The sequence below is a fragment of the Leptopilina heterotoma genome, unplaced genomic scaffold (genome assembly GCF_015476425.1).
Source record: "Leptopilina heterotoma isolate Lh14 unplaced genomic scaffold, ASM1547642v1 Lhet_44, whole genome shotgun sequence".
NCBI lineage: Eukaryota > Metazoa > Arthropoda > Insecta > Hymenoptera > Figitidae > Leptopilina > Leptopilina heterotoma.
This window is the reverse complement of record NW_025111084.1, coordinates 584,664-612,663: the sequence shown is the minus strand read 5'-3', so window position 1 is coordinate 612,663 and position 28,000 is coordinate 584,664. Positions and strand designations below refer to the sequence as shown.

Genomic DNA, 28,000 nt, shown 5'->3' with positions numbered 1-28,000 from the left:
TTTGAGAAAGATACCAGGGTTTCAAGTTTTCAAAATTAGGAAATCTCAATTTTTTGGGAAAAATGTGGTAACTTTTTTGTTTTTTGTTGTACAGAAAAGTGTATAAAGGAAAAGTTGTTTGTTTTTGCACAAAATATAAGGAGGAAGAGAGAAAAAAATATTTTATTAAAATTTGCGAAAGATACCAGGGTTTGAAATTTTCAAAATAAGGAAATCTCAATTTTTTGGGAAATATGTGGTAACTTTTTTGTTTTATGTTGTACAGAAAAGTGTCTAAAGGAAAAGTTGTTTGTTTTTGCACAAAATATAAGGAGGAAAAGAGAAAAAAATATTTTATTGAAATTTGAGAAAGATACCAGGGTTTGAAATTTTCAAAATAAGGAAATCTCAATTTTTTGGGAAAAATGTGGTAACTTTTTTGTTTTTTGTTGTACAGAAAAGTGTCTAAAGGAAAAGTTGTTTGTTTTTGCACAAAATATAAGGAGGAAAAGAGAAAAAATATTTTATTGAAATTTGAGAAAGATACCAGGGTTTGAAATTTTCAAAATTAGGAAATCTCAATTTTTTGTACTTTTTTGGGGAAATTGTGGTAACTTTTTTGTTTTTTGTTGTACAGAAAAGTGTCTACAGAAAAAGTTGTTCGTTTTTGCACAAAATATAAGGAGGAAGAGAGAAAAAAATATTTTATTGAAATTTGACAAAGATACCAGGGTTTGAAATTTTTAAAATTAGGAAATCTCAATTTTTTGTACTTTATTGGGTAAATTGTGGTAACTTTTTTGTTTTTTGTTGTACAGAAAAGTGTCTAAAGGAAAAGTTGTTTGTTTTTGCACAAACTATAAGAAGGAAAAAAGAAAAAAATATTTTATTGAAATTTGAGAAAGATACCAGGGTTTGAAATTTTGAAAATTAGGAAATCTCAATTTTTTGGGGAAATTGTGGTAACTTTTTTGTTTTTTGTTTTACAGAAAAGTGTCTAAAGAAAAAGTTGTTTGTTTTTGCACAAAATATAAGAAGGAAAGGAGAAAAAAATATTTTATTGAAATTTGAGAAAGATACCAGGGTTTGAAATTTTCAAAATTAGGAAATCTCAATTTTTTGGGAAATATGTGGTAACTTTTTTGTTTTTTGTTGTACAGAAAAGTGTCTAAAGGAAAAGTTGTTTGTTTTTGCACAAAATATAAGAAGGAAGAGAGAAAAAAATATTTTTTTAAAATTTGAGAAAGATACCAGGGTTTGAAATTTTCAAAATTAGGAAATCTCAATTTTTTGTACTTTTTTAGGGAAATTGTGGTAACTTTTTTGTTTTTTGTTTTACAGAAAAGTGTCTAAAGAAAAAGTTGTTTGTTTTTGCACAAAATATAAGAAGGAAAGGAGAAAAAAATATTTTATATAAATTTAAGAAAGATACCAGGGTTTGAAATTTTCAAAATAAGGTAATCTCAATTTTTTGGGAAAAATGTGGTAACTTTTTTGTTTTTTGTTGTACAGAAAAGTGTCTAAAGAAAAAGTTGTTCGTTTTTGCACAAAATATAAGGAGGAAGAGAGAAAAAAATATTTTATTGAAATTTGAGAAAGATACCAGGGTTTGAAATTTTCAAAATTAGGAAATCTCAATTTTTTGTACTTCTTTGGGTAAATTGTGGTAACTTTTTTGTTTTTTGTTGTACAGAAAAGTGTCTAAAGGAAAAGTTGTTTGTTTTTGCACAAAATATAAGGAGGAAGAGAGAAAAAAATATTTTATTGAAATTTGAGAAAGATACCAGGGTTTGAAATTTTCAAAATAAGGAAATCTCAATTTTTTGGGAAAAATGTGGTAACTTTTTTGTTTTTTGTTGTACAGAAAAGTGTCTAAAGGAAAAGTTGTTTGTTTTTGCACAAAATATAAGGAGGAAGAGAGAAAAAATTATTTTATTGAAATTTGAGAAAGATACCAGGGTTTGAAATTTTCAAAATTAGGAAATCTCAATTTTTTGGGATAAATATGATAACTTTTTTGTTTTTTGTTGTACAGAAAAGTGTCTAAAGGAAAAGTTGTTTGTTTTTGCGCAAAATATAAATAGAAAGAGAGAAAAAGATATTTTATTGAAATTTGAGAAAGATACCAGGGTTTGAAATTTTCAAAATTAGGAAATCTCAATTTTTGGTACTTTTTTGGGGAAATTTTGTGGTAACTTTTTTGTTTTTTGTTGTACAGAAAAGTGTCTAAAGGAAAAATTGTTTGTTTTTGCACAATATATAAGGAGGAAGAGAGAAAAAAATATTTTATAGAAATTTGAGAAAGATACCAGGGTTTGAAATTTTCAAAATAAGGAAATCTCAATTTTTTGGGAAAAATGTGGTAACTTTTTTGTTTTTTGTTGTACAAAAAAGTGTCTAAAGGAAAAGTTGTTTGTTTTTGCACAAAATATAAGAAGGAAAGGAGAAAAAAATATTTTATATAAATTTAAGAAAGATACCAGGGTTTGAAATTTTCAAAATAAGGTAATCTCAATTTTTTGGGAAAAATGTGGTAACTTTTTTGTTTTTTGTTGTACAGAAAAGTGTCTAAAGAAAAAGTTGTTCGTTTTTGCACAAAATATAAGGAGGAAGAGAGAAAAAAATATTTTATTGAAATTTGAGAAAGATACCAGGGTTTGAAATTTTCAAAATTAGGAAATCTCAATTTTTTGTACTTCTTTGGGTAAATTGTGGTAACTTTTTTGTTTTTTGTTGTACAGAAAAGTGTCTAAAGGAAAAGTTGTTTGTTTTTGCACAAACTATAAGAAGGAAAAGAGAAAAAAATATTTTATTAAAATTTGACAAAGATACCAGGGTTTGAAATTTTCAAAATTAGGAAATCTCAATTTTTTGGGAAAAATGTGGTAACTTTTTTGTTTTTTGTTGTACAGAAAAGTGTCTAAAGGAAAAGTTGTTTGTTTTTGCACAAAATATAAGGAGAAAGAGAGAAAAAAATATTTTATTGAAATTTGAAAAAGATACCAGGGTTTGAAATTTTCAAAATTAGGAAATCTCAATTTTTTGTACTTTTTTGGGGAAATTGTGGTAACTTTTTTGTTTTTTGTTGTACAGAAAAGTGTCTAAAGGAAAAGTTGTTTGTTTTTGCACAAAATATAAGGAGGAAGAGAGAAAAAAATATTTTATTGAAATTTGAGAAAGATACCAGGGTTTGAAATTTTCAAAATAAGGAAATCTCAATTTTTTGGGAAAAATGTGGTAACTTTTTTGTTTTTTGTTGTACAGAAAAGTGTCTAAAGGAAAAGTTGTTTGTTTTTGCACAAAATATAAGGAGGAAGAGAGAAAAAATTATTTTATTGAAATTTGAGAAAGATACCAGGGTTTGAAATTTTCAAAATTAGGAAATCTCAATTTTTTGGGATAAATATGATAACTTTTTTGTTTTTTGTTGTACAGAAAAGTGTCTAAAGGAAAAGTTGTTTGTTTTTGCGCAAAATATAAATAGAAAGAGAGAAAAAGATATTTTATTGAAATTTGAGAAAGATACCAGGGTTTGAAATTTTCAAAATTAGGAAATCTCAATTTTTGGTACTTTTTTGGGGAAATTTTGTGGTAACTTTTTTGTTTTTTGTTGTACAGAAAAGTGTCTAAAGGAAAAATTGTTTGTTTTTGCACAATATATAAGGAGGAAGAGAGAAAAAAATATTTTATAGAAATTTGAGAAAGATACCAGGGTTTGAAATTTTCAAAATAAGGAAATCTCAATTTTTTGGGAAAAATGTGGTAACTTTTTTGTTTTTTGTTGTACAGAAAAGTGTCTAAAGGAAAAATTGTTTGTTTTTGCACAATATATAAGGAGGAAGAGAGAAAAAAATATTTTATAGAAATTTGAGAAAGATACCAGGGTTTGAAATTTTCAAAATAAGGAAATCTCAATTTTTTGGGAAAAATGTGGTAACTTTTTTGTTTTTTGTTGTACAGAAAAGTGTCTAAAGGAAAAATTGTTTGTTTTTGCACAATATATAAGGAGGAAGAGAGAAAAAAATATTTTATAGAAATTTGAGAAAGATACCAGGGTTTGAAATTTTCAAAATAAGGAAATCTCAATTTTTTGGGAAAAATGTGGTAACTTTTTTGTTTTTTGTTGTACAGAAAAGTGTCTAAAGGAAAAATTGTTTGTTTTTGCACAATATATAAGGAGGAAGAGAGAAAAAAATATTTTATAGAAATTTGAGAAAGATACCAGGGTTTGAAATTTTCAAAATTTGGAAATCTCAATTTTTTGTACTTTTTTGGGGAAATTGTGGTAACTTTTTTGTTTTTTGTTGTACAGAAAAGTGTCTACAGAAAAAGTTGTTCGTTTTTGCACAAAATATAAGGAGGAAGAGAGAAAAAAATATTTTATTGAAATTTGACAAAGAAACCAGGGTTTGAAATTTTTAAAATTAGGAAATCTCAATTTTTTGTACTTTATTGGGTAAATTGTGGTAACTTTTTTGTTTTTTGTTGTACAGAAAAGTGTCTAAAGGAAAAGTTGTTTGTTTTTGCACAAACTATAAGGAGGAAAAGAGAAAAAAATATTTTATTGAAATTTGAGAAAGATACTAGGGTTTGAAATTTTCAAAATAAGGAAATCTCAATTTTTTGGGAAAAATGTGGTAACTTTTTTGTTTTTTGTTGTACAGAAAAGTGTCTAAAGGAAAAGTTATTTGTTTTTGCACATAATATAAGGAGAAAGAGAGAAAAAAATATTTTATTGAAATTTGAGAAAGATACCAGGGTTTGAAATTTTCAAAATTAGGAAATCTCAATTTTTTGAGAAAAATATTGTAACTTTTTTGTTTTTTGTTGTACAAAAAAGTGTCTAAAGGAAAAGTTGTTTGTTTTTGCACAAAATATAAGAAGGAAAGGAGAAAAAAATTTTTTATATAAATTTAAGAAAGATACCAGGGTTTGAAATTTTCAAAATAAGGTAATCTCAATTTTTTGGGAAAAATGTGGTAACTTTTTTGTTTTTTGTTGTACAGAAAAGTGGCTAAAGAAAAAGTTGTTCGTTTTTGCACAATATATAAGGAGGAAGAGAGAAAAAAATATTTTATAGAAATTTGAGAAAGATACCAGGGTTTGAAATTTTCAAAATAAGGAAATCTCAATTTTTTGGGATAAATGTGGTAACTTTTTTGTTTTTTGTTGTACAGAAAATTGTCTAAAGGAAAAGTTGTTTGTTTTTGTACGGAATATAAGGAGGAAAAGAGAAATAAATATTTTATTGAAATTTGAGAAAGATACAAGGGTTTGAAATTTTCAAAATTAGGAAATCTCAATTTTTGGTACTTTTTTGGGGAAATTTTGTGGTAACTTTTTTGTTTTTTGTTGTACAGAAAAGTGTCTAAAGGAAAAATTGTTTGTTTTTGCACAATATATAAGGAGGAAGAGAGAAAAAAATATTTTATAGAAATTTGAGAAAGATACCAGGGTTTGAAATTTTCAAAATAAGGAAATCTCAATTTTTTGGGAAAAATGTGGTAACTTTTTTGTTTTTTGTTGTACAGAAAAGTGTCTAAAGGAAAAATTGTTTGTTTTTGCACAATATATAAGGAGGAAGAGAGAAAAAAATATTTTATAGAAATTTGAGAAAGATACCAGGGTTTGAAATTTTCAAAATAAGGAAATCTCAATTTTTTGGAAAAAATGTGGTAACTTTTTTGTTTTTTGTTGTACAGAAAAGTGTCTAAAGGAAAAATTGTTTGTTTTTGCACAATATATAAGGAGGAAGAGAGAAAAAAATATTTTATAGAAATTTGAGAAAGATACCAGGGTTTGAAATTTTCAAAATAAGGAAATCTCAATTTTTTGGGAAAAATGTGGTAACTTTTTTGTTTTTTGTTGTACAGAAAAGTGTCTAAAGGAAAAATTGTTTGTTTTTGCACAATATATAAGGAGGAAGAGAGAAAAAAATATTTTATAGAAATTTGAGAAAGATACCAGGGTTTGAAATTTTCAAAATAAGGAAATCTCAATTTTTTGGGATAAATGTGGTAACTTTTTTGTTTTTTGTTGTACAGAAAATTGTCTAAAGGAAAAGTTGTTTGTTTTTGTACGGAATATAAGGAGGAAAAGAGAAATAAATATTTTATTGAAATTTGACAAAGATACCTGGGGTTGAAATTTTCAAAATAAGGAAATCTCAATTTTTTGTACTTTTTTGGGAATAATTTTCTTTTATTCACCAATAATATGTGGTGCACTATTTTTTTTTTATGCTTTTGGGAGTAGATGAAAGTAGGAAAAGCATGTTACACCACTTATTTTTTAGTGAAGGATGAAAATAGAATTTGATTACTTTAATTTATATTTTTTTTTGTAAATTAAATTATTTCAAAAATATTTTACCAAATTTTAATTGTTTGAAAGATTTCTATTGCATATATAATTAAAAAAACTATTATCTTTCAAAAATTATTTTTAAATTGTTTTAGTTATAATTAGTTGTAAGGATTTGTTTACTATATTTTTTTGAAAACATTATATATTAATAACTTAAGATTAAAACACTGACGGTTTCAATTATTATTAGTTGTTGAGTTTCCGTAAACTTTCATATTTTCCGTGTAAAAAGATTTTGTCATGAAAAATAATTTTAATGTCAATAAATTGTCAGGGAATTTTGATAAACTGAAACTTGTGACGAACCATGAAAAGTGAGAGGATAATTTTTATTAAACGTACTTATAGACAAATAAGACAATAAGTTACCTTCAAGTATATTTTTATTTTAATATTATTAGCGTGGAATGAAATTACAGGGTGTACAATGTCATTTCCATTTGGAAATTGATACTAAATCTAAATGTCTAGTGTTCACAAAATGCATTATTTTTTAAATATTTACACATGAGAATTAATCCCTTTTTTTATATATATAAATCTCTGTCGGACTATTGTTTACATATTAAAGTGATCGTAAATATTCTATAAAATTTTATTGATTTACAAAAAGAATATTTATATCGCAAAATTCAAATGTTTGAAAATATCCCAAAAAATTTGCTCTTCAAAATAATTTTTATCAATATGGGTAAAATTATTTTGTAAAGTTGTTCTTTTCTCAATTATCAGAAACAAAAAGACTCGTAAAATTATTCTTTAATTTTCTTCAATTTTATGAATTAATTTTATTAACTTTATAAATTTTATAAATTTTATAAAAAGCATTTTATTAACCAAAAGCACTTTTTATTGAATTTGTAAAGAAGAAAAAAATTCTATTTACGAATTTTTGGCAAACTTTTTTGAGAAATTAAACTAAAATATATCGATGAAAAATAAATATACAAAATAATATCAATTTTACTATAAACGTAAATAACAAAATTAAAAAATATTTCGAGATTTTTAGATCCTTTTTTTTATTATATTGTTTTTATGTGATGTTTAAACTAGTGATATTGTGGATTAAAATTTGCAATTAGTGGTAAGTAACTACGTTGTTGTGACTTCTGATTTTAACGTGCTACTAGTTCTCGTTTTTTTTTTCAATGAATAACCACTGCAAAAAATATAACTACGTTGACTATGTAATGAACATTTTTTTCCGTCGAAGTAATTCATCAACTTAATTATTAATATAAAAATTTTAACGCAGGTTAAAAATTTATCTATTATACGAATTTCTTGAACAGTACTTATATTTTACTAAAAATCACAAATTTCATTAGTTTTCGAGAATGAAATACAAAAAAAAAATTCTTTTTCTCTGCTTTAATAATTTAATATTTAATAATTAATAATTAATAATTAATAATTTTAATAATTTTAATAATTTTAATAATTTTAATAATTTTAATAATTTTAATAATTTTAATAATTTTAACAATTCAAATAAATTAATTAAATTACAGTTTTTCAAAAGTGTTAAATTTTGACTTCTTTAAAAGAAAGCAATTAACAATTTTCTATTTAATTCGATGAATTAATTTTTTACTAAATTAACTCAAATAGGAGAATTCTCAAAACTTAATTTATTCTTCTCTAATATTAACTTATTATTATAACGTCTTTTTTTATCATTTTAAAAGGTTTCTTTTTTTTTAAATTCAGTAGCAAAACCTGCATAAAACGATAATAATTAATAAACAATTTACATGACTATAACTTTTCACAGAAATTAAATTTCAATTATAAAAATTATTCACTCATGTCTGGCAATTATTGTTGCATTAAACTAATTAATTAATTATATAAAAAAAGAAATCGAAATATCAGTCGAAAATCTTGAACTTTGGATATTGGAAAAGAAAGATTTAGAGAGCCTCGAATTTGCACGACGAAGCATCTAATTAGACGGAAAAAGAAAAAAGTAGAATCACAGTTGATTAGGTACAATGACTCAAAAAATAAATAAGTATTCTCGTCGTACTATGGAATGTACTGTCAAGTACAAAGAGAAAAGTTTTTCTTGATCGTTTATCTGCAACTCGACACGATTACAAAACGGACTCGTGATCGGGAATTAATGTGATAACATATTTTTTTTCGATAGGACGCAATATTTTTTTTTTCTAGCTTGTATGTACGTATTTTTTCATTAAAAAAAAAAACAAAAAAAATTCGATTAATCTTAGACTAGTTTGATACAAAAAAAAAAAAAATTAGCTAGAGCCAGGGATTTTAAAATTATTGAACTATTGTAATTATTTCTTATGAGGGGAATTTTTAAACTGCAAGGCCATCGGTTTGCTGATTCACTGAAAAAAATATTCATTAAGTTTTGATGGTTCAACTGAAGGACTATTTTTTTATTTTAATTTTCAAAAATTACTTTGATTGCAATAAAAACTTTGCTTTGAAACTCGACGCAAAATTATTGTACAATAAAATTTTAATTTGAAGAAGAGATAAATAAATTTCGTTCAGAATTTTAGGGACATTTTTCGAGAAAATTTCCATGATTTTCTTTATTTACTTTACTTAATTAAAGTTCAGAACTTTTAGAATATTCTTCAATAAAATTTCCATATGATTTTTTTTTATTTAATTACTTTACTGAAGGAAAATAATTTTTTCGAATTGTTTAACAAAGTTTTGGAACAATTTAAAAAATATTTAAACAAATCAATTTTTAATATTTGATTTTAAAAAAATGGAGAGCGAGGGAAAATATTTTTTAATATTTGATTTAAAAAAATGGAGAGCGAGGGGAAATATTTTTTAATATTTGATTTTAAAAAAATGGAGAGCGAGGGAAAATATTTTTTTCAGTGAACGATATTAGAAACGAAATCTAAAACAAAAACACACGTTTTTTTTCTATATTTGGGAATTTTTCTGTGTAAAAAGGGGGGAGGGGAGCGTATTTTGTAAAACGTAACAATAGTGATTTTTGACTACATAAGGTCGATGAAAATCTGAGAGGTTTATATCGTGATTTTTAAGAGGCACCTAGTTTTCTTTCTTTCTGCTAAGGAAATATAAATCTTCAAATTTCGAGTGACTTTTAGAAATTTGGACAAAATCCTCCCACATTCAGATCGTAGGTTTGTTGATATTTTTTTTTTTTTTTTTGTAAAGAATTGCTTCTTATATGAAAAAGAAAACGGCACGTTTAATCAGTGCGTGTGAGGCTGTGTCAAAGCAAACACCAATTTGAATCGACGTGACAATTAGGTACGACGTCAACTTTTACATATAATTATTTTAATATGTACTTCGCGGACGAATACCTGACTGTGTGTGGCACCGAGTTTTTTCTTTCATATATCTCGTGAATTGACTCTTCTTTTTTTAACCTGCAAAAAAAGAAAAAAAAATTAAATATTAATTGAAAAAAATAATTTTTATCTGCTTGAAAAAAAAGTGTTTTTTTAATTAATTTAATTTAGTTTCAATACCATCACACAACTTCTTTGAGATTATCACGACTCTGTGAGTGAATAGTGTGTCGCATCTCGCCTCCTGGTGCACTGTCTCGTCTCAAAACTCCGGGTCCTATCACTTCTCGTTTATTCGCCGCTTCCTTAATGCTCGACAATGTTTTACTAAGCCATGGCCAACTGTTTCTAGCTGCCGTCAATTCAGCCGCAGTTGCGTGCAATTGATGTGTCAAGTCCTGTTTAAAAATTAAAATTTTTTTAATTAAAATTATTTTTTAGAAATTATTTTCAACAAATTATTCATTTAAAAATTATTTTCTAAAAAATAAGTTTTTTAGAAATTATTTTCTATGAATTATTTTTTTAGAAATTATTTTCTACGAATTATTTTTTTACAAATTGTTTTCTACACATTATTTTTTTTGGAATTGTTTTCTACATAAATTTTTTAGAAATTTTTTTCTACATAAATTATTTTTTTTAGAAATTATTTTCTACAAATTATTTTTTTAGAAATTATTTTCTACGTAAATTATTTTTTTAGAAATTATTTTCTATATAAATTATTTTTTTAGAAATTATTTTCTAGGAATTATTTTTTTTAGAAATTATTTGAAAATTCTGAAGTCTCACCTGATTTCTACATTCCGCCTCCACGTGAGCCAATTTTGTCTGAGCAAGTTCCAATTCAAGTTCACGTACCCTTTCCTGAGCTCTATTGAGAATTGGATCTATTCGATTTTCTAAGGGATGAGCAATATCCGCTAGAATATTGGCCGATTCCTTCAAGTAATTCCTACATTTATCACATTTCGATATCTTCGTCTGTAGATGAAAAACCAATTCACAATTAGTTATTATTTTATTCGCAGACTTAATTTAATTTATAATCGATAATTTTTTCTAAACAATAATACTTTTAATATTGAAATTTATTTAATCATACATTCAAATTAGATCTCTCATTTTTCAGAAAATAATTCACCTTTTTACGTAACAAGGTGAATTATTTTCTAAAAAATAGGAGAGAAAAAAAAATTTTAATTATAATTATTATAAATAAAAATACAATTAACAATTTATTTTTATTACAATACGTTTTAGTAAAATTATTCGAAGCAATTAAATTATTTTCATCAATTTTAATAAAATTCTGGTCAAAAATTCAATTATTTTCGTAAATAACAAAATTTATCACAGGAATTGAATTATTTAAAAATATTTTAATAACATTCTTGACAAAAATTCAATTATTTTTATTAATATAAAAATTCTTTACACAAATTCAATTTTTTTCGAAAATTTAAGGAATATTTTTGTCAAAAATTTAATTATTTTCATAAATAAAAAAAAAAATTCTTTACATAAATTCAATTCTTTTAAAAAATTTAAGTAAAATTCTTGTCAACAATTTCAATTATTGTCATAAATAACAAAAATTTTCGCAGAAATTCGATTAATTTAAAAATTTTTAATAATATTTTTTGCTGGAATTCAATTATGTATCTTTATAAATAAAAAAAATTCTTTGTAGAAATTCAATTTTTAAAAATATAAGTGTAAAATTCTGGTAAAAAATTCAATTATCTTCAGAAATAATAAAAGCTTCAAAAAAATCCAATTCTTTAAAAAAATGTTAAGAAAATTCTTCGCAAAAATTCAATTATTTTCATAAATAAATAACAAAATTCTTGACCGGAATTCAATTTTTTCATTACAATTTTAATAAAATTTCTGGACAAGATTCAATTATTTTTAAAAATTTTATTAATCAATACAATTTTAATTGAATTCCTTGAAAGAATTGAATTATTTTCAAGAATTTTAATACAATTTTTCATAGAAATTCGATTACTTTTAAAAAATTCAATCAATTTTTTTGTCAAGAATTTATTTATCATTACAAAAAATAAAATTTTTCGCAGAAATTTTAGAAAAATTGAAATTCATATCAACTGAATGTAAGCTTAATTAAAAATAAGATAAATATTACAGAATTCAAAAGATTAAAAATTTTGACGATTTAATTTCAGAGTCAATTAAAATTTTAATCCTTGAAATTTTCAACAATTTATAATTTTAATTTATTGAAAATATAAATTAATTAAAATTCTCTATGATCCCTGTATTAGGACACAATCTTCTTTCTTGAACGAGAAAAATTAAAAAAAGAAACTTACATGTAAATCACTCAAAGCCGTTTTTGCAGCATTGTAATCGTCCTCTAAACGTTGGCAAATCTGTCGAGAAAAATATGTCATTTTCTCAATGAATATTCTTTTACAAATTTTATAATTATTTACAATTCATTTTATTTCTACACTCAAATTTTCCAGTTTAATTTTCTAAAATCTACAAGTGTAGAGGGAAAAAAAAATTCCCCTACGAAATAATTGCAAAATTCCTCCTTTTGAAAATTTTTCTTTAATATTCTCACCTGTTTATATTCGGCAATGATGACATTATTTCTTCTGCTTTCGGTATCAGCTCGAGAAACTTCACGCTGTAATATTTCTTTAACTTGAAGAAGTTCAGCCTCCAATCTCTGTTTTTCCTCCTCATTTCTGGCAACTGAACAACGAAGTTGTTCCACTTCGTTACTGTATTCATCCGCGTTTTCCTGTGCCTCTAAAAAACAATATTTTTTTCCCAAAATTATTAAAAAACAATATTTTTTTTCCAAAATTATTAAAAAATAATATTTTTTCCCCAAAATTATTAAAAAACAATATTTTTTTCCCAAAATTATTAAAAAAACAATATTTTTTTCCAAAATTATTAAAAAATAATATTTTTTCCCCAAAATTACTAAAAAACAATATTTTTTTCCAAAATTATAAAAGAACAATATTTTTTTCCCAAAATTATTAAAAAATAAATTTCTCACATAAATATAAATTCATAAGTAGAATAAATTAATCATCTTATCGATATTTATATTCTCGTATCAAACATTTGGAAATGTCTAAACGTTTTCACTTGAGAAAAAAGTGAAATATCCAATATTATCAAAAAAGGGAAATTTTTAAATAATTTATTGTAAATTAAAATTAAATTTGAAAAAAATCAAAATTAAAACCAAATTTGTAAAAATTGTCAAATATGGTTTTAAAAAAATTATAAATAAAAATAGATTTTCTATTAAAATTAGAAACAGAAATTTGATAGAAAAATAATTGAAAAAAAAATCTAAAATAAATAAAAAATTGACTAAATTTGGAATAAAAATTAAAATTCAATTTAGAAATGCGAATTTTCTTACTTTTTATTAAACTCTTTGCAGCATGGCTCATGTTAATAATATGTGGGCGTCAATCGGTTCAAATATCGTTAATAACATTGTCACTCACTCAGAAAGGCATTCGTACCTATATCTTATTGCGACATTCGGCCCCTTTTTTAACTGCTGGTGTTGCTGTTTATATACATATTTTGCCTTTTACAACACAAAGCACATCACGCTTATAATAATAATACACTGATCTTTTTTTATCACTCGCGCTTTTAAAGATAAAATATATCAAAAAAAAAAAAAAAAAAATAATATTCATAAAAAATATTCATTGACATGCAAATTATTAACATAATTAAAAAATAACCGTCACTTTTTACTCAATTTTTTCCTCACAACTGCAAAGTGTTTAATAAAACGTTTCATTAAAATTACACATCATCGTAAATGAGATGTTTTTTCTCCTTTCGATATAAATTCACAATTTCAAAATCGCAGAAAATAAATTTTTTCTTAAATAAAAAATAACATTTTTCTTCAAAATAAATTTTTCTTTCGCCTAATTTAATTTGAACATGCTGTTTTAAATTTTATTCGCTGTTCAATCGAAAGCCTATGGTTAGTAATCTCAGAGAATATTGAAAAGTTAATAATAGTGAATAATCCCCCGAGTGTCTCATGCATTACTGTAAAAAAAAATAAATAAATTCGGAAAGCTTGACATTAACACAGGACAATACAAAAGGGAAAAGGGAGTAATTGATAAAACTGAAAGTGTTCTAAAAAGGAATTTATTCTCATCAAACGCGATAACAAAGAGTGACACAAATTTTGCACAAAGATGAATGAGAACAAAAAAAATAATTTTTTTTTTACGCATTATTTTGCGTTCGGTGCGATAAACTGTAACAAATTAGCAATAATCTAAATTTCAGAATTTTATTCTTTTTCCTTTATTAATTAATTATTAATTAATAAAAACACCAGTAAATTCTGTCAAATTCGTAGAAAAAAAATATCGTAGCAATAAATAATAATTTGTAAAAGGTTTTTCAATGAATAAAAAATATATTTTATCCTAAATTTCTATTTTTTTCTTCAGGTGATTATTATTTAAACAGGTAGCACTACTATTATATTAATTATAATTCTATAACATATTTTTAGTTATTAAATTCCTATAAATAGATATTTTTATCTAGAGATTACATATTGAGAAGACGATTTTAAATAATGTCAAGAAATTTTTGTTTAGGACTAGAATCGCAGTGTAGGTGACAAAATATTAGATTTTGGCAACATGCATTTACTTTTAATTAAACAAACTATTTTTTTAATTAATATTGTTTGGATAAATATTAATATTATTGACTTTCCCTTAAAATAGTAAATAAAAATGATTAGATTAAAATATAAAATAAAAAATAAAAAATCGAAAATCTAAACTATGAAATATAAAATTATTTCAAAATAGTTTTTTGGGTTTTAGATTTTAATAAAATGTGATATATTGAATTTTTAAGAAAACTTGTTATTCTTAGTACCTAATTTTTCTATTTTTTTTTGTCATTTGAGTAATTATTTCGCTCATGGAAATATTTCTTCAAAATTTTAACATAAATTAAAAAATAAAATACTGCTAATTTGAAATACAATTTAAAAAAAGTAAAATATTGCTCTAAATAGAAAAAAAATATTGCTCTAAATAGAATTAAAAAAAAATATTACTCTAAATACAATTAAAAAAAAGTAAAAAAAAATATTACTTAAAATACAATTGAGTAAAAAATATTTTTGATTTTTTAAAATTAAATAAAAAAATGGCGTAAAATAGAATTAAAAAAGGTAAAAAATATTTTGACTTTCTTAGTTAAGTAAAGTAAAATTAAAAAAAAACAGTAAAAAAAAGATTGCTAATTTGTTTAGTTCATTAACTTAAGTTTAGTTTGCTACTCACAAAACATAAATGAAAGTGAAGCAACTACGACTTTAGACAGAATGACAGTCACCAGAAAACTACGTGCAAAAGACAAGTGCATTAAGGTACATACGTTGCAATAAAATTGACACGATGATTCATTAAATAACGAGCAGGTAATCAGCATATGAGGTATTTTATGACTGTGAGTTTTTTTCCCTCTCTCTCTCTTTTTTCTTAAAAAAAAACAAAAAAAAAAAGAAAAGAAAAAACTCAAACGTAGAAGATGAAATTACCTTTGAGGGTCATGAACTCGGCTTCGTACTTCTTTAGTTTTTTCAGCGTTATCGAACATGCAAGCTTCATCACGTAACGCGACACTTCTTCATTACGACAACGCTTTGGCAGGTGAACTCGGAAGTATTTCAAAATGCTCTCAAAGTCGAGCTGGAGTAGTTCTTTTTTACACAACTGAAAAAAAGTGATTTATTAAACTTTTGTTTACAATAAAACTTAATTTTCAAGAAAGAGAAAGAGAATCTTTTTATTCTTCTTAACCTTTTACTTACAAAAAATAAGTAAAAGTAAAAATCATCTTTTTGAAGGAAATTCAATGAATTAATTAACAGGTTTGCCACAAATATTTAATTTTATTTTTCCCTGATTTCAAGACAAAATTTCCCCTTTTTCCTGACCTTAAAGAATATTCCGATCCACTCTAAAAATTATTTGATACTCAAAAAAATGTTCTAATACTTTTATTTGCAAATTTCTCTAAAAGTAAAATTATTCAAAAACATCATTCTTTTTAAAATAAATATTTAATTATTATTATTTTTCTGTAGGAATTAAAATTCTTCAAAACATTCAAATTCGAACCTTTTTTGAAATTCAACAACTTATAAGAATATTATTACAAAACATGAAGAAGGCGATCACTCCGAGTCTCCGAGTCTTCGACTCGAAGTGATCGCCTTCTTTATGTTTTGTAATATTTTAAATTACCATAAAATTTTTCAAAATAAAGTTAATTATTTATAAAAATCCCAATAAAATCCTTCCCAAGAATTCGATCATTTTTACAAATAGTAAAAGTTCTCAAGAAATTGAATTATTTACGAAAAATGCAATAAAATTCGTTGCAATAATTCAATTATTTTCATAAATAATAAATCGATTATTCGGTAATTCATTTTTAAATTTTATTTTTATTAGAAAATTCTAAAAGAATTTAATTATTTAAATTAAAAAATAAATAATTTATTGAATAATTGAAAGTTTGTTAAAATTAAATTCTCATGAAGAATTTTATCAACAAATTTCTAAATAATTGAATTCATTTGACAAATGTTAATAAAATTTTTAAGAATAATTACATTTTTCGAGGAATTCGATTAAAATATTGTATCAAAAATAAATAAAATCCTGCGATGAGTTTTATTATTTATAAAAATAATTAAAATTTTCCCAAGAATTTTATTAAAATTTTTCTAAAATAATAAAAAAATTGAATTCTTTCGAAAAATTTCATTAAAATTTTTAAAAATAATTCAATATTGTAGAGAAATTTTATTAAAATTGTATTTTCAATTCTTGAAAAGAACTTTGTTAAATTTTTTTAAATAATTGAATTTTTGCGACGAATTTTATAAAAATCTTTTTAAATAATTGATATTTTTCGAAAAATTTTATGGAATTTTGTATTTTAAATAATTGAACTCCTGTAAAAATTTGATTACTTATGAAAATAATTGATTTATTTCGAAGAAATTTATTTAAAATATTGTAAATAATTGAATTCCTGTGAAATTTTGCTAAGAATTTTATTAAAATTTTTAAAAATAATTTAATTTTGATGCAGAATTTTATTATTTATAAAGATAATTGAAATTTTGACGAGAATTTTTCTTAAATTTTTGAACATAATTGAAATTTTGGGAAGAATTCCTACAACTTTTGAAAATAATTGAATTTCTGGAATCATTTGTAACTTTTCCAAAATTCAATTTTTTTAAAGTATTTTTAACTAAAATTCTTCTATTAATCTAGTGTTTATGAAAATTGTAAAAATGATTCATTAAATAATTTATAAGTCATAATTTTATGATAGTTCTTGAAAAATTAATTTATTTATGCAACAATAAATTATTGTCAGAAATAGAAAAAATTGAAGGTTTTTTATTAAAATTCGTGGTAATTTCATAGTTTACGAGGCAAACAAAAAAAACATCAAAATTCAGAGTTTTCTCATGAATTTTAAAAATTCAATTTTTTCCAGTACTTTTAATAAAAATCCCCGACTTTTCTCTGACTTCCCTGACCTGTGGCAACCCTGATTAAAAACTTGCAGAGACAATTGTCGAAAATAAATGAAAGTAAACAAGAAATAAAATAGAAAAAAATAAAAAATGAAGATTAGAAGAATTATTATTCTCTAGAGGATAAAAAATTGACAGTTCTCGAGAAAAAAAAATGTTTCGGTAAAAAATACTCAAAAAAACTCACCATGAGTAAAGCTAATGCTACTTGAAAGAGAGTGTCGAGTCCCTGGAGGAGAAAAACATCCAAAATGTGGAAAACTAGATACAGGGGAAATTTGGTGGTAAAAAGAGTAAGAAACCATTGTGCGGCAAACATGTGCGTCTCTACGCCGCGATCACAGAAATGTTTGTAAAGTTCCGGCAATTGATCCTAAAAAACAAAAACGTAAGTACAACAAAAACAAAAATTATAAACATAAACATTTTTTTTTTTGCTTCAAAATGTTTCCACTTTTCAAAAAAAAGGAAAGAAAACAAAAAAAAGAAAAACTACCTCGATTAGGCGTTGAAGTTGATAAAATTTCATGTGAAGATTATCAAATCTATCTTTATACAAGTCACGTAATCCATAATCGTACATTAATTTGACCAGAACGCAAAAAGCTTGTTCCTCCGGCATCTGTGTTTGAAAAAAATAATTAAAGAGAAAATTAATCAGTGAATATTAATTAGTTAATAGAATCTGAATAATTGATAGAATTTAAAAAAATATATATATATAATTTATTAGAGAAATTCTGGAGAGTTATGAAGAGAAACGAATTATAAAAATCTTACGTGTAATAATAAAGTGGCGACTAAGAAACTAAGGCCCTGACAGTATCCAACTTCTTCATCGTAAACGGCATACGCTTTACTTATCCTGTAGAGCGAATCTTGGCCCAATCCTCCGGTTTCCTTGAAAAAATCGTGCGCAGGAAAAGTTCGATTTATATCCCTCAAAATTACGCTTTCACAAGTACTTTCCTGTAAAAGAGAAGATCATCTTAACTTCAATTTTGAATTATTTTAGTTAGAAAATTAAAAAAAAAATTCATTTATTGAGTAATTCATTATTATTATAATTTGTAATTGATTTTTTTCTAAAATATTAATAGAATTCTTTGAAAATATTAGATTTTCAAAAATTTTAACCGAATTCAATTATTTTAATAAATAAAATTCTTCGCCGAATTTCAATTATTTTTAAAAAAATTCAATACAATTTTTTATAAGAATTCAATTATTTACAAGAATTTCAAAAAAGATTCTTTCCAAGAATTCAATTATCTTCATAAATAAAAAAATCCTTCACGAAAATTTAATTTTTCTCAAAACACATTTAATAAAATTTCAGTTATTTTTTTTAATTTTTAATAACATTTTTCGAAAAAATTCAATTATTTTCTCAAATTTTTAAAAATTCTTCGAAACAATTTTAAATTATTTTTATAAATAGTGAAATTCTTTGCAAGAAGTAAACTTTTATTTTTAAATAATAAAATTCTTCTCAGGAATTCAATTATTTTAATAAATATTAAAATTCTTCGTCGGAATTCAATTATTTTAAAAAAAATTTCACACAATTCTTTATAAGAATACAATTATTTTCAACACAATTTTAACAAAAATCCTCGAAAGAATTTAAATTTTCTTCGAAACAATTCAATTATTTTCAATACAATTTTAATGCAACTTCATGATAGAATTCAATTATTTGTAAAAGTTTTGATAAAATTCTTTAAAAGAATTCAATTATTTTCAAAATAATTGTAATTGAATTCCTCGGCAGAATTGAATTATTTTCAAAAATTTTGTTATAATTCTTTAAAAAAGAAAATTCAATTACTTTCAGTACAATTTTAATTAAATTCCTCGAAAGAATTTAAATTTTTTTAGAAACAATTTGATTTGTATTTTTACAAATTTTATTTGTTTGATTACTTTTAATTTAATTATTTTTATAAATAATTATGTACTTTGCAGGAAGTCAATTAGTTTCTTTACAATTTCAATAAAATTTCTCAAAAGAAGTGCATTATTTTCAAAAATTTTGATAAAACTCTTCGGAGTTAAATGAAATTATTAATAAAAATTTATTTGATTAATTAGTAATAAAAATTATTAGCAAAATTTCTTGATAGAATTCAAGTAAATAAAATTTTTTTAAAAAATTACTTTAGAAGAATTCAATGAATTTCAGTTCAGTTTTTATTAAATTCCTTGTAAGAATGAAATTTTTTTCAAAAGTATCTTATAAAATTCTTCGAAAATTTAAAAAGAAAAATTATCAAAAAGAAAAAAGCAAATAGAAGCAATTAACTTCAAACTGCCGTAGACATTCGGAATGAAACGAATATTAATATTGATTATTTACTATTAAAATTATCGCTACTTACTTTAGTAATTAACATTCGATATCTGTCCATCATTTCTTGAGAATTATCGCAATTACTTAATCTCTGCCAGACTTCGCCTCTCAAAGCTTCAGGAATTCCTTGCTTTGTTAATTTGATTAAAAGTTTAGGACGCTGCTCGTTAAATTGCCAACTGTCTAAAACTTCCGCCCAACTTGCTAGTTCGTCAGCTGAACAGTCTTTTGAAACTTCACCAGTGCCACTCAACATTGGCTCGTCTCCATCTATTTAAAATTTAATTATCCCTCAAAATTAAATGAACAATTTAGCTCTATTTTCACTATAAACACCAGTAAAGACAAAAGTAATTTTCTATTACAATAAAGAAGCTTTTAAAAATAAAAATAAAAATTTTTTAAATAAAAATGTCCTTTTCTTAAACTTCAAAAATAATCTTCTTTTACCTGAATCGATTTCTTCCTTTGGCGTGAGTGTATCGATACTCGTGAGCGAAGGCGATCTTATTAGTGACGCTAAATTGAGAGCAAGATTCAAACGATTTCTATCAAGTTCACCAGACGTTTCAATATTTTGAACCTCGTAATGAATATCCGATCCATCTCCCGATATTATCTGTTGGAAAAGAAAGAAAGAAATAATATTTATCAATTAGGAAAAGATTAATTAAATTAATATTAGTTTATATTAAATAAATTTTCAAAATGGAAACAATTTTCTTACCTCTTTTGAATTGAGGTAAAATTGTTGGACTAGATTCCTTTTATTTAAATACCAGAATCTTTCATTTTGAGGGAATATTTTAACGGCCGTTTCTATTGCAAATCTGACTGGTTCTCTTATTCCTCTTATAACTAAATCGACAGCGCATGTCATGAAAATTTTTCCTTCGCGCGGTGTTTCTACATTAAGAGATTCTAAAGAAGGATCCGCTGGATCCCATCGACCACAAATATTATAGCACTGCTTTTCTTGAACTAATGGACCGGCCGTGACTTGCTAAAAATAATTTTTCACAATACAATTATAAAAAAAGAATTATTTTAAAATTATTTTTATATTTTACAATTGAGGCTCCGGATCTTAAAAGGGCACTTTCATCATTGATTTTAAATTGTAAAAGTGCCCTTTTAAGATCCGGAGCCTCAATTAGAAACTAAAATTACAATTAGAAAACAATATATTTGTATTTTATTATTATTATTATTATAATTGAAAATATAAATTTCAAAATTTTCGTACCATTTCCAATAATCTCATATCACTGTGTTTAACATTTCTGCCAGGACTAACGAGTACGCCAAAGCATCTTTCTACTTCTAAAGTAATTCCACCTTCGCCTCGAGACACTTGCTGAATACTCAGACACACCTGTTTCGCGACATTGCTACGTAATTTAAAACAATTTCTATCTTTGGGAACTGTAGCGAAAGCACCTTTACCGTCCTCCTCTTTTATTTCCATTGTCACTTCAAAAATGAACATTCGAGAATTGATTTTTTCACTTCCTGGATTGAAACCATTAAAGTCGCTTCCGGTTAAAGAATTCGTCATTGATCGCGGAAATCTTTGAAATGCTTTGGCGAAACAGGCTGATACTTGTCCAACCTAAAACATTTTTTTTTAATGCATTTTCTCACTGAAAATGATTTATTATTTTTATTTTTAATAAAATATCTAATAAACTAAAAATATTTAAAAATAGGAAAAATTGTGCAAAAAATTCTAGTGCTAATTTTTTTAAAACAATTCAGTTCTTTTCAATACACAATTTAAATGAAATTCCCCGAATAAATTTAATTGTCTTTAAAAAATTTTAATGAAATTCTTTCAAACAATTCAAATAATTTGAAAAATTATAATAAGATTTATCGAAAGAATTCAATTAATTTCATAAATAATATAATTCTTCTCAGGAATTTAATTATTTTCAAATTTTTTTTTCTTAGTGAAAATCTTCGGAATAATTCAATTATTTCTATAAAAACATAAAATTGTTTGCAAAAATTCAATTATTTTCTAAAATTTTAATAAATTCTTCTCAGGAATTCAATTATTTTCTAAGATTTTAATAAATTCTTCGAAACAATTCAATAATTTTTGTAAAAAATAAATTCTTCTCAGGAAATAAATTATTTTTATAAATAGTAAAATTGTTTGCAAAAATTCAATTATTTTCAAAAATTTTAATAAATTCTTCGAAATAATTCAATAATTTTTATAAATAGGAAAATTCTTCTCAGAAATTAAATTATTTTAAAAATATTTTAGTGAAAATCTTCAGAAGAATTCAATTATTTCTATAAAAAGTAAAATTGTTTGTAAAAATTCAATTATTTTTAAAAATTTTAATAAATTCTTTGAAACAATTAAATTTTTTATTATAAATAGTAAAGTTCTTCGAAACAATTAAACTATTTTTTATAAATAATAACATTCTTGTCAGGAATTCAATTATTTATTGTAATAAAATTCTTTGCCGGGAATAAACTATTTTTAAAATTTTTAATAAATTCTTCGAAACAATTCAATTATTTTTGTAAAAAATAAAATTCTTGTCAGGAATTAAATTATTTTAAAAATATTTTAGTGAATATTTTAATGAAATTCTTCGCAAGAATTCAATTATTTTCATAAATAATATAATTTTTGTAAGAAATTCAAATATTTTCAAAGTTTTTTGATAAAATTCTTTGCAACAATTCAATGATTTTTGATACATTAGTTTTAAAATTGAAAACATTTAAAGAGAAAAATTATTTTCAAAAATTAGGAAACAAAAATTCAAACAACGATTAACTTCAAACTACGAACAAATTACCGGAATGTAAAGATTATTAATATAGAAGATAAAAGATATTTTTTAAATAAAAAATCTAATAAACTAAAAACATTTAAAAACATTAAAAATTACATTTAAAAATTAAAAACGCGTAATTTATTTTTTAAATTAGAAATTGAATTCTTTTCTTAAATTAAAATTTATTGAATTTATTTTTAAATGCTTATTATTATCTAATTAAAATTTTTTTTGCTTATTGATAATTAAAATTTTATTATTTATTGATAAATAAATATTTATATACTAAAAATAAATGTCGCTCGTTAAAAAAAAAGTTGTTACTTTGAATTAAATTTATAAAAAGGCGTTGAAATAGAATTTTCCTCGAAAATGTGATAAAAGAAACTTACGGCCTCTGGAATATCACACCGAAAAACATGACACTGAAAAATGGCAGATTCCAATGTATCACCGTGAGACCATGTAAATGCAAAACACGCAGTACATGGACCACTACATTCGCCCCTCGCGTAGAAAAGAATTCTATGCACCTCATATTGAGCTATTGGTTGCTGAGTCCCAGCATCGTAGAGGCTAAAAATAAATTCATTAAATTAATTAAAATAAATTTAAATTTCATTAAAAAAAATAATAATAAATAAAACCAAAGATTTTAATAAAAAAATTAACCGATTCGATAGATGTTTATAACTTTGGACCTAATATTATTAAAAGTGCAATGAGAACAATTTAACAGGCCTCGGATTGACATTAAGGTGCAAAAAAAATTGCGTTAGTCATTTAACGATTCAAAAAAAAGAAAAAGTCGGTTTATTTTATTCAGGTTTGTCGAAAAAATTACAATTTTTACTTCCCTGACCTTCTACTGATTTCTAAATTTAATTTAAAAAGTAAATCATTTTAAAATATTTTTAAATAAATAAAAAAAATAAAATCTTTTTTTATTTTTGGAAAATTTAATTAGAAAAATTTAAAAATAATTTTCGAAACATACACGACGCATCCTTGCGAACTGCTGGGCACAGAGACTGAAACCTTATTCAACGATTGTTCACCATTTAAAATTTTCATATTCCTCTGAATTTCGCTTTCAGATTTTGGAGCATTAATTGCAGCCGAACCAAGATAAGTGACCCCATTGAAAATTGTACACTCTTGTTGAACATCGGTCAATACATTTAATTCTGAAACTGAAAATTCAAATTTATTGCCACAGGGTGGTCAGATTTTATTCCATAAAATTTTGTTTCTATAAAATCTGACTTTACAATATTTAATTACAATAAAAAAAATTATCTCTCGATGACAGAAACAATATAAATGAAATATGAATATAATTGCCTTACCAATAATATCATCACTGTAATCATCAGGTTTCATAATATCTTGTTTCTCGGGCGTGACAGTCGAAGAGGCAACGTCATAAAATTTACTTTGACCAACTGATTTTGTTTTTAGACAAACTTGTGTATTTAATATTTTTTGATCACCAACTCCATTGCCCTCCATTTTTGAATCTTCGGTTAGTACCTGCAAAATTTTTCAAACGTTCAATAAATAGTTTTTTAATTAAAAACAGAATTAAGTAAGAGCAAAAAAAAAGTGAACATTATTTTCGTGAATACTGTGGGACTCAATAAAATTTTTAAAGGTGTGCAAACAAAGATGTTCGTACAAGGAAATTGTGCTATGTATTTACAATTCGATTTCAGAAAATTTAAATAACCAGAGAAGCTTTTAGAAATTGTTTGCGATATTTTTCAATTTTATGCAATAAAACTCACACACACAGAAAAAAAATTCTACAATAGAGAATGAAAGAAAATGAAAGAAAACGAATAATTCGTGGTCATTTACATGTTTCGAAGAAATCTACTAAAATAAAAATCCAAGGTTGCCACAAAAATTTAATATTGTTTTTCCCTGATTTCCAGACTTTTTTCTAATTGATTTTGATTTTTTCCCTGACCCTAAAGAATATTCTGATTAACTCTAAAAATTATTAGATACTAAAAAAAACTATTACATTTACTAACGAATTTCTTAAATTGTAAAATTATTCGCAAACATCAATAACTAAATTTATAAATTAGTATTTAATTATTATTTTTCCATAGGAATTAAAATTCTTCAAAAAAATTCTAATTCAAACATTTTTAAAATTCAACAACTTATAAAAATTTAAATTTCCATAAAATTTTTCAAGACAAAATTAAATTATTTACAAAAATTATAATAAAATTCGTTGCAAGAATTCAATTATTTTCATAAATTAATAAAATTCTTCACAGGATTTTAATTATTTTTAATACCATTTTAAATAAATTTCTCGAAAAATGAAATTATCTTCAAAATTTTTTTGCAAGAATTAAATTACATTTTTCACAAATAATGAAATTCTTTGCTGAAATTCAAAAATTTTCTAAATTTACTATTTTAATAAATGTTCTCAAAAGAATTTAATTATTTAAATAAAATTTAATAAAATTCGTTGAAGAAATACAATTATTTTTACAAAGTAATAAAATTTTTCACATGAATTCAATTATTTAAAAAAAAATGATAAAATTCGTTGTAAGAATTACATTATTTTCATGAATTATAAAATCTTTCTGAGGATTTCAATTATTTACAATACAATTTAAAGTAAATTCCTAGAAAAATGGAATTATTTTCTTAAATTTTACATTATTTCAATTATTTAAAAAAAAAATTTGCAAAAATTCAATTTCTTCCATAAATTAATAAAATTCTTCACAGGATTTCAATTATTTTTAATACAATTTTCCCAAAATTTTTCGAAAAAAATCAATTACTTAAATAGATTTTTATAAAATTCTTCGCAAGATTTCAATTATTTTTATAAATAATAAAATTCTTCTCAGGAATTCAATTATTTTTTAAAATTTTAATAACAATCTTTGCAAGAATTCAATTATTTTTATAAATATTAAAAAACTCATCGCAGGATTTCAATTATTTTTAATACAATTTTAAATGAATTGCCCGAAAAATGCAACAATTTTTAAAAATTGTAATAAAATTCTTTGAAATAATTCAATTATTTTAAAAATATTTAATGAAATTCTTTATAACAATTGAATTGTTTTCAATAATTTTAATAAAATTTTTTGAAAGAATTCAATTATTTTCATAAATAATATACAATTTTTACAGAAATTCAATTATTTAAAACACAATTTTCCTAATATTTTTAGAAAAAAATCAATTATTTGAATAGATTTTTATAAAATTCATTGCAAGAATTAAATTTCTTTCGTAAATTAATAAAATTTTTAACAGGATTTCAATTATTTTTAATACAATTTTAAGTAAATTTTTATTAAAAATTCTACGAAAATTTAATTATTTAAATACAAAAATAAATAATTTATTGAATAAATGAATGTTTCTTGAAATTGAATTATCATTAAGAATTTTATCAACAAATTTGTATTTTTTCGAGGAATTTTAATCAAATTTTCAAGAGTGATTAAATTTTTCGAGGAATTCAATTAAAATTGTATTAAAAATAAATAAAATTCTTTGATGAGTTTTATTATTCATGAAAATAATTGAATTTAACAAAAAATGTTTTTATTTATGAAAATAATCGAGTGTTTGTAAAAAATGTTATTATTTATGAAACTAATTGAATTATTGCAAAGTTTGCTTAGAATTTAACATTTTTTTTTTAAATAATTGAATTCTTTGGAAAAATTTTATTAAAATAGATCTTCAAAATCATTGAATTGAGAAAAGTTTTTTAAAAATAATTGAAATTTTGCGATGAATTTTATTCAAAATTTTTGAAAATAATTGAAATTTAGAGAAGAATTTTATTATTTTTAAAGATAATTGAATTTTGACGAGAATTTTTTTCAATTTTTTCAAATAATTGAATTTCTGCGAAGAATTTTATTGCTTTTGAAAATAATTGAATTTATGCAATTCATTTGTAACTTCTCAAAAATTCAATTTTTTCCAGTTACTTTAATAGAAAACCCCTGCGACTTTTCCCTGATTCCCCTGACCAATTTTACTTTCCCTGAATTTTCCCTAAATTCCCTGATTTTACTTACCTGTGGCAACCCTGAAGAAATAAAAGTTCATGGAAAATAAATTTTAACCGAATGTAAGGAACTTGAAAGAACAAAATTTGCTAAAACTATTCTAATGAAAATTTTTCACCAATTTGTCAATAATTTGATACTGAAAGTAAATTTTTCGTTCTCAACTTCTTTGATTGTACAAGTTAGTGAATTTTGAAAGAAAAAAAAATTCGCGATATGCACAAGGAAACTATTAAATTGCAACAATATGCAGATGACTAATTGGCTTGTTTTGAAACATTATAATAGTTTCCTTAAATCTTATCACGTTCTGGTTGTTTTTTTTTACAAATTGATATGAATTATGTCCTGAATTCGAATTGCAATGAAATTTAGCCATTACCTCGCGAAGGTTGTTTTGCAGATCCTCTAAATTGCCGTTATTGGCAATTTTAAGCATTGGCGGTTCAAGTAGCGATTGTTGTTTCGTGATACCTTTGTCACTTACAAATTCATATTCATCGCTTGTCGCCACAGATTCCATTGACTTAACACTCATACTATCCTCCATAACGAAGTCTAAAAATTGTTTTCAATAACAAAATAATGTACAACATTTTTGAACGACTACGAAATGAATAATAACAGAAATCTAATCTTTAGAAAAAAAAATTAAAAAACTATAAAATTTTTAATATCTTGACCCAAAAAATAATCTAAATTTTTTAAATTTTATGTTCCCTATTTAATGATAAACGTTGTTTACAAACATTGAACTTACGTAATGACACACAAATCGAGAACACAAGATTAGACTTGTCATTTACATTGACTATTTACAAGCAAAAAAAAAGGTGGGTAGTGATTTAAAAAAAGAAGAAAAAAAAATTCCCGAATGTGCCTATAAAATAAAACTAAAAGAGAGGAAAATTTTTCGGGAATTGAATAGATAAAATGCTTTACAAAAGTTGACGTGATAAAAAGCACGCCCATATCCACCACTAGCAAAAAAATAATCACTCTCTAAAAATATAAAAAAATAAAACAAATTATCAAAAACTTACCAGGAACGTTGCGAGATGATTCAGATCATTTCAAAAATTATCGAAGAACATTGTGAAACGCCTTAATTATAGTTGATTTTTTTGCAATCTTTTGATACCCCCTGCGAAGAGAACTATTATAGATATATTGCAAGGACAGAGAATCACCAAAGCACAACTGTCATATTCCAATTGTTTTCCAGTTTTTTTAAACACATTTGTTGGGAAAAAATTTCTTCCTATGGATATTTTGTGCCCATTGCACCTCACGATATGTTTTTTTAATAATATACTTACATCGTTTCTGTATTTTTTATGAGAATCTCGCGATTGATAGAAAGAATTGAAAAAATGACTGTCGCGCAGTGTCAGCCATAGTCAGCCATTCGGTTTTTTTTCCTTTTCAGCAGGCTGCCAGTTCCGGAAACATTCGAAAATTGCCGGAAC

The 28,000-nt window shown here is 23.7% G+C and overlaps 1 protein-coding gene across 3 annotated transcripts; it reads right to left on the bottom strand.

The window, feature by feature from the left end:
• Positions 1 to 9,540: 9,540 nt before the first annotated feature.
• LOC122506810 (rab GTPase-activating protein 1-like) lies at positions 9,541 to 27,988 on the bottom strand. Of its 3 annotated transcripts, XM_043619143.1 has the most exons (19): positions 27,851 to 27,988; positions 27,575 to 27,675; positions 26,914 to 27,089; positions 23,805 to 23,988; positions 23,453 to 23,648; positions 22,848 to 23,031; positions 20,898 to 21,263; positions 20,379 to 20,654; positions 20,102 to 20,270; positions 19,680 to 19,921; positions 18,079 to 18,267; positions 17,795 to 17,920; positions 17,486 to 17,671; positions 15,277 to 15,451; positions 12,268 to 12,458; positions 12,011 to 12,070; positions 10,464 to 10,655; positions 9,849 to 10,066; positions 9,541 to 9,746 (listed from the first exon to the last, which is right to left on the bottom strand). In XM_043619143.1, the coding sequence occupies exons 3-18, from the start codon at positions 27,079 to 27,081 to the stop codon at positions 9,851 to 9,853; spliced, it is 3,120 nt and encodes a 1,039-aa protein (XP_043475078.1). In that variant the 5' UTR covers positions 27,082 to 27,089; positions 27,575 to 27,675; positions 27,851 to 27,988; the 3' UTR covers positions 9,541 to 9,746; positions 9,849 to 9,850. The 3 variants fall into 3 exon arrangements, with proteins under 3 accessions (XP_043475078.1, XP_043475079.1, XP_043475077.1); XM_043619144.1 differs by lacking the exon at positions 26,914 to 27,089; XM_043619142.1 differs by having other exon boundaries at positions 27,575 to 27,918.
• Positions 27,989 to 28,000: the final 12 nt, after the last annotated feature.

Bases quoted from the DNA above. Each gene is read 5' to 3' on its own strand.
- LOC122506810 (XM_043619143.1), bottom strand. From the start codon at position 27,081: ATGGAGGATAGTATGAGTGTTAAGTCAATGGAATCTGTGGCGACAAGC. The intron at 23,032-23,452 runs GTATGTTTCGAA...ATTTATTTTTAG, and splicing joins AGTTCGCAAGGATGCGTCGT to CCTCTACGATGCTGGGACTC. The intron at 17,672-17,794 runs GTAGTTTTTCTT...TTTGTTTTTTAG, and splicing joins AACTTCAACGCCTAATCGAG to GATCAATTGCCGGAACTTTA.